The sequence below is a fragment of the Electrophorus electricus genome, chromosome 6 (assembly GCF_013358815.1).
Source record: "Electrophorus electricus isolate fEleEle1 chromosome 6, fEleEle1.pri, whole genome shotgun sequence".
Lineage (NCBI taxonomy): Eukaryota > Metazoa > Chordata > Actinopteri > Gymnotiformes > Gymnotidae > Electrophorus > Electrophorus electricus.
The window spans coordinates 20,614,564-20,627,033 of NC_049540.1; the positions used below are offsets into that span (position 1 = coordinate 20,614,564).

General features: G+C 43.6%; 1 protein-coding gene across 5 annotated transcripts in view; it reads right to left on the bottom strand.

Moving 5' to 3' along the window:
• Positions 1 to 3,696: 3,696 nt before the first annotated feature.
• Positions 3,697 to 12,470, bottom strand: part of slc8a4a (solute carrier family 8 member 4a) — a 43,953-nt gene continuing 35,179 nt past the window's right edge. For 4 of the 5 annotated variants that reach the window (XM_035527379.1, XM_035527380.1, XM_027023836.2 and 1 more), the window contains 5 exons: positions 10,502 to 10,608; positions 9,695 to 9,819; positions 9,059 to 9,158; positions 8,499 to 8,771; positions 3,697 to 8,287 (listed from right to left, as the gene is read on the bottom strand). In XM_035527379.1, coding sequence (XP_035383272.1) covers positions 7,908 to 8,287; positions 8,499 to 8,771; positions 9,059 to 9,158; positions 9,695 to 9,819; positions 10,502 to 10,608 — 985 coding nt within the window. In that variant the 3' untranslated portion in view covers positions 3,697 to 7,907. The remainder of the gene's footprint in view (positions 8,288 to 8,498; positions 8,772 to 9,058; positions 9,159 to 9,694; positions 9,820 to 10,501; positions 10,609 to 12,470) is intronic. The other variant, XR_004776199.1, reaches the window with a different exon arrangement.

Sequence of the window (12,470 nt, forward strand, 5' to 3'; positions counted from 1 at the left end):
TTGATTGTGTCCACCGTGCCTTTTGATTGTTGTTGTCTGCGTGATCACTGTTAGAAGATGGTAGTGATTGTCAAGCACTGTTCTTTTAGTGTCACGCGGTCCTCTCAGGCTGACCCTGAACGAAATCAGTCTCACCCAAAGGGAGTCGCATTCAGTTTTCTAATGCAGCATTTAATTAGTCCAGCAACCCTTGTGCATCGTATAGCAGCTGTAGATTATGAGCTCTGAGTCCTGTAGCATTCTTCATTCACCTTCTCATCTCTGCCAAAACTAAGCACATATTGAGTGTTGGCAGAAACTGTTCCAGGATGAGATCTGCAGCTTCCCCTCTGATAAATAAAGTCAGGATTTGGGTGGAGTGGGCTGGTCCTAGAACAGTACGAAGAGGCAGCCTTTCCCAGGACTACCAATCAGCATGAGCCTGCACTCCAACAATCTAACAAGAGCATCAAATGTTGCATAAGCTCTAGCCGGAGAGGCTTGAAATATTGGATAATGTTCAAACTGAGCATCCAAAGCCCCCTCCTCCCCAACAGCTCAGTCTCTCTCTCTCTCTCTCTCTCTCTCTCTCTCTCTCTCTCTCTCTCTCTCTCTCTCTCTCTATATATATATATATATACACATACATACATACATATATACACACACACACTGTGTCATGCTGGGAGACTAGAGGGCTTGGTGGTAAATCTACCACAGCAAGCCTTTTAGCCATAGTCTCTTTCTCTCTCTGTCTCTCTTTGCCTATAAAAGACACAGTTACTAACTTCTATAACAGTATGTTCAATCTCCATCTCAGTGAGCTGACAACCATGGAGAGCTTTGAAACCAAGGCTGCCGCCATGGCTCTGGTGACCAGATGACGATGATGATAGAGTACAATCAGTGGAAAACGTATCCAACGCTACATCCTCTCCCCCCTGGGCCGGGAAACAGATATAAATCTGTTTTCGCTGTGACCAAATTATTCCTGAGGTGTGGCCACCACACTGGAGCAAAACAAGCGGCGCGATAGCACCCCGCTCTGCTCGCTACGCCGCTATTAAGGAGCCAGGAGGAGGATGAAGTTAAGACTACAGTGCTGCTTTGCAGGGCGGGTGAATCATCCTCATCCTGAAGTAACACCATGTGATGACTAACTGACTTCAGCTGGTGATTCACGAAACGAGCGCCGAATCGCTGCCTCTCTTCCCACTTCCACTTTATTTTCTGCATCCCCCCCACTTGCAGTCACTCCTGCACCCTCTCGCTTCGACATCTGGGTGACCTGACAGACGACAGGAGAAATGGCGCGTATGTTTTGCCTCGTTCTATCCAAGCAGGACTTGCTTTTAATTATCATAAACCATTGTAATCCAAGTAACACATAAATTATTGCTGATCTCTCAGATAATAGCCAAAAGGGGGCAGATGAGGAAAAGTTGATACTAGTTTTTATATAACACGGGCTTTGACTTAGTATTATAATTTACATTAGGTCTCTCTGTAACAAGGATGTTTTTTTTACTGTAACATAAGACAGTATTAATCACCATAATTACCACGTAAACCTACCTGTTTAACAACAGAAAGCATCGACGACATGCCACCTGCAAGTTGGCATCCGCATCAAAGATGTGAAACGTGACAGCTGTAATCAGCCAGATCTTACGTCGGAACAATGTGCGCATGTGCGTGTGTGAGAGAAAAGACGTGGTGTGAATCTGGCCTCAGGGTGTCTACTGCAGCAGGGCTCCAGTGATGGTGACTGATGACACCAAAATGCAGCTGCCCCCCTCCCCCAACACACCCCAACACACACACCCCAACACCCCCACACACACCCCCATACCAAGTCATCTGAAAATAGAGCTGGGGATTGCTCAGACAAATTGCCATGGCAAAACAATGGCTTTCTAATTTCTTATTTTCCAAGTGGTTTCGTGTGCTTTGACATCCTATGACTCAGATATGTTTTGACAAAAAAAAAAAAAAAAAAAAGACAAAGCCTGGAATGCTAATTTTTCTTCTTTGACATTTTTGGCATTCGGTTTGACATTCCAAAGGGAAAAAAACAAAACATCCAACAATGACGTTTGGGCTCTCGCATTATTACTGCTGATATGTTTGGTACGATTTTATATGGGTGCTTGCAACAACCCTAGTTAGTGTAGGTGGAAAACTGCTTTAAGTGAACCTGGTAGATATATTGGGTAAAGTCTAGAAGTCCCACTGCAGGGAGAGTGTCCCAGGATGAGAATACAGGCGCGAGCGGGTTCAGAAGTAAAAACAACTTCTTCTGTGAAATCTGAAAAAGTGTTACATAACAACATCGGTCCCGAGCCGCAGTATATGCATAATACCAAATGACTCACTTCACATGTTATGAGTGAAGCTCTGTTTGAAATGGGAGGGCAGGAAAACAGATATAAGCACTAATGAAAGGGGGTGGGGTGGGGTCCAGTATAGGTGTGAACAGTAATTTATGAGGACCTTGTCTCGCAAGAGGAGGATGGATCTTGAAAATCGTATAACACATAAACACATAGTTTTCCTCCACTGCAAAGTGGCAGGCAGAGAGTACATTTCTGCTCCCTCGTTACCCCTGCTTTTCTGGTAAAGTTTGCAATCACACCTCTGACAATTTTCTTCAGAGCAGGAGATGTCACCTCAAACAGATTTGTAACCTGAGAAAACGAGCAAAATAATAAAATCCACAAAGGAACGAATCGGATCCAAATCGGATAGGTGGAATGTGGCCACATACAGATCTTGTTGGGAGCAAACTGTAAAAAATGAAAAATGATAGCAATACTGTTATATTGCTTTATTTCAATATAATACAATATTATTGTTATATATAATATTTTTGTTGTGCTCCTATGCAATCTCCCTACTTTGTCTCATAAAGATCAACTAAAACTATTACTGCAGTAGGTCACACATGTCTCATGGTGATGCCAGGATTCAACATTATTTCTGTCTAATTGCTTGGTCTCTGTAACTGCAGCTGGGAGCTGTTTCTTTCGTTCAGGCAAAGCCACAGTAGTGATAAAGGAAGTGTTCCATCAATCTTACATATTTGCTGAGATGTTTTGGTCTCCTTCTCCCCTTTCCTCATGAGGTTTTGTATTTTCTGTCATTTAGATTCCAAAACATGCATTTCTCTTTCTCTCTCTCTCTCTCTCTCTCTCTCTCTCTCTTATTCTGTGTGTGTGTCTAATGAGTGTTTTGTGCAGCTCATTGATCTGTAGGGGGAACAGGACCAAGTCGAGTGCCATCTGTCAAGCATTCTTGAGAATTCTCTAGTCTTTATTCTTGAGAATAGATCTTCTTTGTGCAAGTCTCAACTTTCTCACCATTCAAGCATGTACAGTGTTCAAACTTGCTGGTTTTGGCCCTGCACAAACTCTCTGGGGTAAATACAGCTTTTTTTAAACATAAGATTCCTAAACCTCACCACTAACATGTATAGAACTACTGCATTTGGACTTCAAAAAGCCTTATAAACATTTTTACTGGTTTAAGTAATATGCTTCCACAATTAAATCTGACAGTCCTGGATACCAGCAACTATGAAATGATAAAAAAACATGCACATCATTTGGGTAGGTTACTAGTTGGTTGCTTGATGCTACTAAATTTGGTATTCAGGGAACTCAGTGATACCGGTTGGCTTTTTGAAATGGCATCAATGGAAGACCCACTGTGACTGTATAATATACAATTCCAACTTTAATGTAGGCTTCAATAAATAAAATAATGAACCAATGATTAGCAATTGAAACAGACTCCCCATTTCCCTACCCCTTCTACCTTCACAGAACATTTTTAGTGTGTTGACATAAATACATCCTTGCTTGCTCACACACATACATACTTAATAATTAATGCTAATTAAACATGAATGCTATAACATGAATGCTTTTGTGATAGTAATAGTAGTGCGCTGCCTATAGCACATTATTATAATTTCTTTAGCTTATATAGAAATTTATCCTCTGTACAGTACAGATTTCAAGACAAGAATATCATATACTAAAATTAAGAACACTTGGCATTTAGAGAAAAAAACATTTTAAAGCAGTAATTTATCAAATGTTAATACATACAAAACCAAACACAAATTGTCACTTTTGTAAATATTTCATTGTCATTCTTGCAAATATTTCAGTGTCGTAATAAAAAAAAGCTTAAAAAGACAAACACAAATGCGCACATAGAAAGGACATGCTTGAAGTCTGCAGGATCTCGAACACACGTGTGTCAGACTGAGATACGCATGAGCAAGTATGTGAGACACACTGAGATACATACAACCACATGTGAGACACACTGAGAGACAGCATATTTACGCAAAGTGACGCACAGAAGTGAAACAAGCATGCAAGAAAAGAACAATACCTATCTCTCATATACTCAAAGGAATTGTGTGTGTATGCGAGAGAGAGAAAGAGAGAGAGAGAGAGAGAGAGAGAGAGAACGTGTGAGTGTGTGTGCGCGCAATGGGGAAATAGTGTGTTTATATTGGCATGTACGGATGGCCAGAACCCATTGTATTCCATTTCTTTGTGCTTGATCATGTGAAAGTGGTGATGATCTATGGCATTATGATAAAACCTGGCTTTGGGCCAACAGCTGCAGCATTTGAAACAGGACAAAAGATTAGAAAAACTGGATTGTTCTTTCAGGAGATGTGCTTGTGTTCCGTTGCCATATTTAAGATGCTAAGAGCATAGGGGACCAGAGGAACCTCGCATAAAAATGTGGCATGTGCCCCATCTTGGCTGACACATGAGTTCATAATGACAGCTTATCCACATCAGTCCTATTATGTCCACTTACATGAAACTCATCTTCACCCTTGGAGGACAAGGCATACAATGAAATTCTAAAGATTACCATGTGCATCATCAGCTCAGGCTGAAGCCTATTGTTTGCTCAGGAGGCATAACGGAGATGACTTCCACTCTACCCTCTGCTGCTGCCATACCACTAACAGTAAACAAATAAATAAAGCCAGGCCTCGCTAAATCCTGCTCCAGTTAGTTTTGAACTGAGCTGGGGTTTCTTCACCAAAATCAATCAGTACCTCAGTCCCAGAGGTGTTCACCACGTGCCTCACAGTAGGAATACTAAGGTAGGATTTGCTTGGCCATGTATGTCCTAATGAACATTGGTATAAACAGGGAATCCTACGAAGCCAAGTCAGCACACTTAAATGACACATGTGGGAGCAACACTACTGCAGTCCAACTGTCTGCATTCCCACACCCTGCAGCACATTTAGATCTCAATGGAATCTATATAGCTTTCATTAAGGGCTATTATTTGATCTAGGGGCTTAAAGTCATTAACCCTCTGTGCTATGTGACGGGAGAAGGGTGGGTATAACCTTAAAAGGGGATTGGTGCTCGGTGGTCCTGCTATGTCTGCTACACAGCCACCATCATACACTGACACCAGACTACACTGTGACAGAAAGACAATGAGTCTTCGAGATGTCGCCTAGCAACAAGAAGCACTAAAAATACTCACTCTGCACTTTTTTCCCTGTTCTTTTTTTTGCCTGCTATCATGTAAAAAGTCAGTCTTCCTGGTATCATGCAAAACTAAACTCACATGACAATAAAAATGCACACCAAAGCTTCCTTTTCCAGAAACAGTAACCATCGTGGCTTCTACCGATTATGAAGACACTAAAAATGGCCAAATGAGCCCCTCCAGGCTGTGAATGCCTGAACACCTCTACCAGCTTCTGCCTCTCTCAATCACCGTGAGTCCCTGAGACAAGCCGTTAGCAGAATGGTATGAAGAACGGTCCCTAACTTTCACAAACTCCCCAAATCCAGCTCAAGGGGAGAGTCACTAAGGGGAGATCCACCTACTCAAAACAAGAACAAACTTAGAATAGCCTTTTAAGTGCCTTAAAAACATTTTCAGGCACCATCCAAGCAGGACTACTGACAGCGATCACCTTCTACTCTGCTGAACAATAAATGTTCTATACGTTTCTCAAAGTGATAGGTACTGGGAAAAAATGACACTGTGTACATCCTGTAAACGGATCTGAATGTATCATATCTGAAAAGTTTTCAATTGGACTTCATTAGTCACAAAGATAAAGAGGAAGGGAGAAGGAGGGAAGACAAACTAATCTAACAACCAGATTAACTCCTGGGTGACTGGAATAGGATCAGGCCTCATTAGTTAAGGAACAGATGGAAGTAACTGATTAGAGGGTACAAAAATAAATTGATTTGAAATTTAATCCAAAGTGCATTAAGCATGCACATAAACTCAAATGAAGCAATGATTATGTTATCTTGAAGAGTCAATAATGGTGAACAGGGCTGGATTAACATAGTGACAGTAAGGGATCCACATTTCAGACATAAAACGTCCAGTCTAATTCAGCAGTAGAAAAAAAGATTATATCCATAAGTGTGTTGCAATCCCATCAAAGTCACTTGCTATTGCTATGGAAGCGGTAAACACATACAGTACCTCCACTAGTGCATACACTAACTCCAGCATAGTAGAGGGTCTTCCTAGTTCACTGGTCAATATATACATTGCCCCAGTGTCTATGTGTTTATGGAACTCAAGGAAGTTTCCTTGGAAGCTCATAGGACTTTGGAAGGAAGTCAAGACCACAAACTTGTATGTGAGTGCATGTGTGATTTTGTATATGTGTGTGTGTGTGTGTGTGTGTGTGTGTGTGTGTGTGTGTGTGTGTGTGTGTGTATGTCTATGTCTCTATGTGTGTGGCAGTAGTAAACATACTAGTTCACATTAGGACAGTTCTACTTACAAGATTTTGAACAATGACTTGACTGAATGTCCCGCCCAACACTGACACATTATAAATCAACACTTTTTTTCCTTAAGGGCCACGTTGTCCTTCCAGGATATCCTCATAGACACACAGTGCACAATATTCCTGAACACACAATATATAGTAAAGATAATAAATAATATAATAACCGTATAAATGTACACCAACACCTTTGATATAATTTTTACCTTTTCATCATTTCTTTTGATCTTCAGACTCCAACTCTTGTACCATGCAAGTTGTGCATCTCTTTTTTGTGGCAACTCTTTTTTAAAACAAGCTGTCAAGAAAACCACATTCCTCTGTCTTAACAGTTCAGTAATAATAAGAATTCTTGTCACAGAACTTTTGTTCAAAAACTGCACAAGACAAGTACTTAACAATGGAAGAGAGTAGAAACGAGGAGAAAACTATAGAAAAGGAGGCTGCATTGAGGACCAGTGGTGTCCTTGTGGAGCCTGGTTTGTCCAGATTCAGAGGGGAGGATGTTGAGCGGCTGCAGGGCTCCATGGAGCGGGAGAGCAGGATGCTTGGCCTGCGACGGCCTGGCCTCAGGGCCCGGGAACATTGTGGAGCAGGTCCCCAAGAGTCTACTGACAGAGAGCGGGTGCTGCAAAGAGCAGACATATCACCAGGAGGAGTGAGAAAATGCCCGGGAGAAAAAAGATAATTTGATGGAAAGGATAAAAATGCCTCTTTTTTTTTGTCATGGACAGCTTTCTGGAGTGCGTCTCTTTCATGTGGTCAAGCGTGAACCTGCAGGAGCTGGTAGAGCCCAGTAAAGCGTGTAATGAGTATAGTGAGTAACCCCGTGTAGTGACTACAGTCTCTGCATTTCCTCAAGCTTCTGAAAGAGTTCCATCAGAACAGCAAAGTCTCCCTCCCCTCCCCACAGCACCAAGCTAGAGATCCACCCCAGTGTTGGTGAGAAGGAACTGGTCCCATTCCAGCAACACTAATAATCTGCAGTAATGTAAACACTCATTTTGGACATTTTACAGATACAGTATGTCACAACAGCAGAGGGAGAGAGAATAATTGCACAGGAAAGAGATCTCTTTTTATCTAGCTCTCCCTTTCACTCTCGCTCTTAGAAGCCAGGCACTTGGCAGTAGGCTTCCAGTGAGGCCAGCAGGATGTAGATGAGCCATAACGTGAGGTACAGCAGGGCAGTGAGCAGCTTGGCAGTCCGCGGACCCCCAAGCTCTCCTCCGGAGATGGAGGGCCGGCGGCGGTAGAGAAGCGTGGCCACGCACAGCAGTGCCAGGATGGTGAAGAGCGTGACGGAGAAGGCCAGCGAGCCGGGTGGCACACGGAACTGTTGACCCTTGCTGTGCCAGTAGACGGCAGCGATGGTCCATGCCACGCCGATGCCCAGAAACACATTCACCGCGTTGCTTCCAGTCACGTTACCGATGGAGGCGTCGGCGTATTGGTCCTGGATGGCGGCCACCTTGCTGGCAAAGGTGTCTGAGGAGATGCAGACCAGGAAAGGGAGGGGGGGAGAGTGAAAGAGGGAGAAGTGGAGGGGCTTTTCTACTGCTGTTCACTTAAACAGCTTAAAAAGCTCTGCAGAGACAGTTGGGATGTAGTCAATTCATTCACAGAACATAAGCTATAACATGTCCACACTTCGCTGGGTTAGACCTACAGAATGGGTTGCATACTCATGCACACTCACCAGGCACTGAGGTGCCGAGGGCCACAAACACCACAGCCGTGACTGAGTCCTTCAGGCCGATGGTGCAGCCGAAATGGGAGGCTAGGTCTCCTGTGACAGCGGTGAGGACCCCAATGAGCGAAATGGATACAAAAAAGCAAGCCCAACCATTCCAGTACTCCGTGGGTGGCACAAAAGCGAACAGAACTTTCCAAAAGACTGTCAGGAAGTGCATGATGTAATCAAAGCAGGAGGGCAGGCGCTCTTCACCACTCTCTTCCTCATCATCATCACCTGGGGGACAAAGCCACACTAATGGGTTATGTAAGACTTCATGGGGAATGAGACATGAGAGGTAAGGTGTCCAGATATACTCAAGATCTACTGCACACCTTCACATGGGTGACAACAGATGATTGATGGAAGGCTGAAGGGGTTGTGCATCATATTAAGCTGTAGGATAATGCTTCATGTAAAGAAGCCTGTATTGCATTTGAATTTAAATGAGATGTGGGATAATTAATCATGGATGGACTGAAATGGTGTGTGTGCACGTGTGTGTGTCTGTCGGAGATGCTCACCTGCACTGACAGTAACAGCACTGACAAACTGCTCTCTCCAGCTGCTGCTGCCCACCACCAATGCAAGGTTAGTCTTCTTTATCAGCTTGTCCACCGTGTTCTGAATATATATACACACACACACACACACACACACACTCACACACACAGCTGAAGATGAACAAGCTCACCTCATCTCTGGTGTGACATTGAACAGTATCAATGACAAAACCAGCCCTCCAGACAGCTTGGGCATGGACAGATCTTGGTTTGATTGATTTCAGAACAGTGAAGCACCAGGGCGCCAGGAAAAATAAACCCCTCTGAATTTCATTCTGTCCGATGTCATGTGGTCCACTGCTGCTGGTGGTGGGTTTCATTTGGAGGGCGTAGACTGTGTAAAAGAAGCTGTGACGTGCCTGTCTCACATAAGATGCTTCACCTGGACAACCTGCTGTACGGAGACTGTCACTATGACCGTCCCCTGAGTGTGAGGGATTCCAGACACCTTTAATGAAACAGTGACCTGTGGAGTCCGTATGTGTGAGATAGTCTTTGTATGTGTGAGTGAGAGTCTGTGTGTGTTTGCTCGTGGGTGAAAGGCTAGCGGCATAAACACTGCACTGTTCTTCAGCCAGTCTGGCTTTCAGAAGTTACCTTGAATTCGTAGGACTCTTCAATCACCACCTCCAGCTTGGTGTGCTCGCCCAGACTGGGACAGCCCATCTTGGCCACCTCTTCCTCCTCAATCCCTACTGCTGGCTTGTTATCGTTGGAATCACCTGTAGTTGAAGACATGCATGTATTTAAGGTATATATAATACACACACAATAGAAAGCAATTAGAGAAAGAAAAATCTGGGAAGAAGAAACTATTTTAAATGGTATCAGTGACATTGTTAATGGGTTCCTACAATAGCTTGGGAAATTGAATAGCATGATGAAGAACATCAAATTAGAGCAGTAAGTATGTAATTAATGTGCAGAAAAGGCCTGGAGACACTGCTCTAACATGGTCGTGTGTGTTGGGACCAATTACTCTGTCCTGATAGGTCTCTTTTTCTGGCTCCAGCTTCATGCAACTAAATATTCAACTGTCCAAATTCTTGTGATTCACCTATGGATGACACAGTATATATAGAATAGATGTACTGTTCTATTTTGCATTTTCCTATTTCATGTACAGCTGAAAATAAGACTACAGGTCTGCAGGCTCTCTTTTATTTATAGTAAATTGCTTGACTGCTTCAATAAGTATTAATTTCCAGGAGCAGAAATGTATTCTAATAATACATGGTTAACAGAGCTTCCAGTCTGCGCTGGCACAGAAAGCAAAAGCGCAGGTAAGAGCTGCATATTGCCGCCAATCTAGGCTCAGTTATGCTGGGGTTTGTCAGGCTGTGGTTAGGCTATGCTTGTGTCAGGAAAGCTATTCTTGGATTAGTCCAAAACATGTTTCTTGACCATGCTTCTGTCCAATCTCCAGCAGCACAGGCTCCCCCAGCAGGATGGTGAAGGTCTTGTTCTTCTCATACTCCTCATCATCAATAATCTTCACCTCTAAGATTTTCCTGTACAGGACAGAGAAGGACGCCGTCGAAAATGAGAGAAAAGAGAAAGAGAAATAACCTTAGACGGGACAGTGAAAAATGCAAATGAATGATCCTACTGTTGAAAATGGGAGACAAAAGCTCCCCATCCTGCTTGGCTGATGTCTTTGATATTTACTCCATAATTTCTAGCTTGGCCATTGGGAAATGTTCTTATCACATCTTCCAGGTTAATTGTAGCAGGCAGCCTCATAACCTTGCAATTGATGTTCCTCAGGAGTCCATTGTTGGTTCACTCTTATTCTCCATATATGCTAAATCACTTGGTTTAGCTTGCTGATGATATACAATTGTACCTCTCATCTTCCACCACCTATGACTTACTGAAATCAAATGATCTCTGCTTGGATAAAGACTTGAAACAGTCTGGATAAGATAGAAAAGATGCTTGACCCTCTGAAATGCTTGACCCTTCAATTACCATTGACACTTTCATTGTTCCCTCACATACTTCTTATATCCGTGGGGTGGTTGTGGATGGCTTTCATCCACTATCACATCCTTCAGATTTTTACTCTGCAAAAGAGTACAATCCTTACTGAGAAGCTAGGAACAGATGGCCAAATTCTCAACCAGGCTTTTCATTCTGATTTTCATTTTCAATTTAACTACCAGCTTTTCTTCCCTCATATGCTATTGCTCCTCTAGAGCACCCAGAACTTTGCTGCTTACCAGGTCTGTAAGATCTTGTCATGTGACTTCCTTACAGAGATCTCTCACTCCCTATAGCTGCAAGGATGGAATCATTCTTAAAAGGCTTAGCCATAAATTACCTACTCAATGCATTTTGTGTATACATAGCTTTTAAATTATAAATACCTTGCTTGACTCAAAATTAAAACAGTACCCTTGACACACAAGTTCAATAATTTCTACTGCTCAGTGACATTTCTGCAGTCCAATTGTGCTACCACCATAAAGAACTTAACACTGTCACGGAACGCTCCCGCAAGTCACGTGGTTTGGCCCGCCACGTGAAGTGGGAGGACCTTGGTTAGTAACCACACCTGCACACACCTGCATTGTGTTAGTCTATGTGTATTTAAATCCATGCCAATGTTTGCAGTGTATTGGTCATTGTCAATGTAGCGTGTCATTTGTAACTATATGTATCGAGTCTTAACTATGTTTGTTTAATATCGTGTTAAGTGTTAGAAGTCGTTAGTGTTTAGTGTGCTTATGTTCATTGTTTGGGTTTACACGTGAGTGCCACTTTCGTCCTCTATGTTGTATAGAAATAAATGTTTCTCCATGTCGAGGAGGTCTTTGGCACTCTGGTCAGAATGTTACAGAATGACCAACCGCCACAGAACACAAGCTCCCAAAAAATGGCAAAAAACTGACTTCCTAGTAGGAGGTGCATAAGCACTGCTGTCCGGATCCCAGGAGATTGGGGAGAGGACCACGACCGCTGTCAGTGTCCACTCCGGAAGTGGAGGGGAACACCCCCAGGAATTTCTTGGGGGGCCTAAGGCTGTTGAGCCTTGGCTGAGGAGGACCGAGGCGCAACAAACTGACCAGAAAGAGGGCGGTTGAGTGGAGCAATCAGGATTTCCAGAGGGCACAGCTGAAGCCCGAGTACCTTTCCTTCAGTGGACTCACCAGCGAGGCTGGAGGCATCTGCCCAAAGCCCCGGAGGCAAACCGCCTCTGGGATGCTCCTAGAACGGCAGGCAAAAGGAGGACTGTTGGGGAGGGTGGCTCGTCTGGAACCGGGGCGGATGTTCACCACCACGTGTCCGTTGAGGCCACGGACACGTTCGAAGCGCCTGCGTGGACGGCGGGTGCCACGTCACTGTGCCGTATATGTTTGTGTGTGGGGTG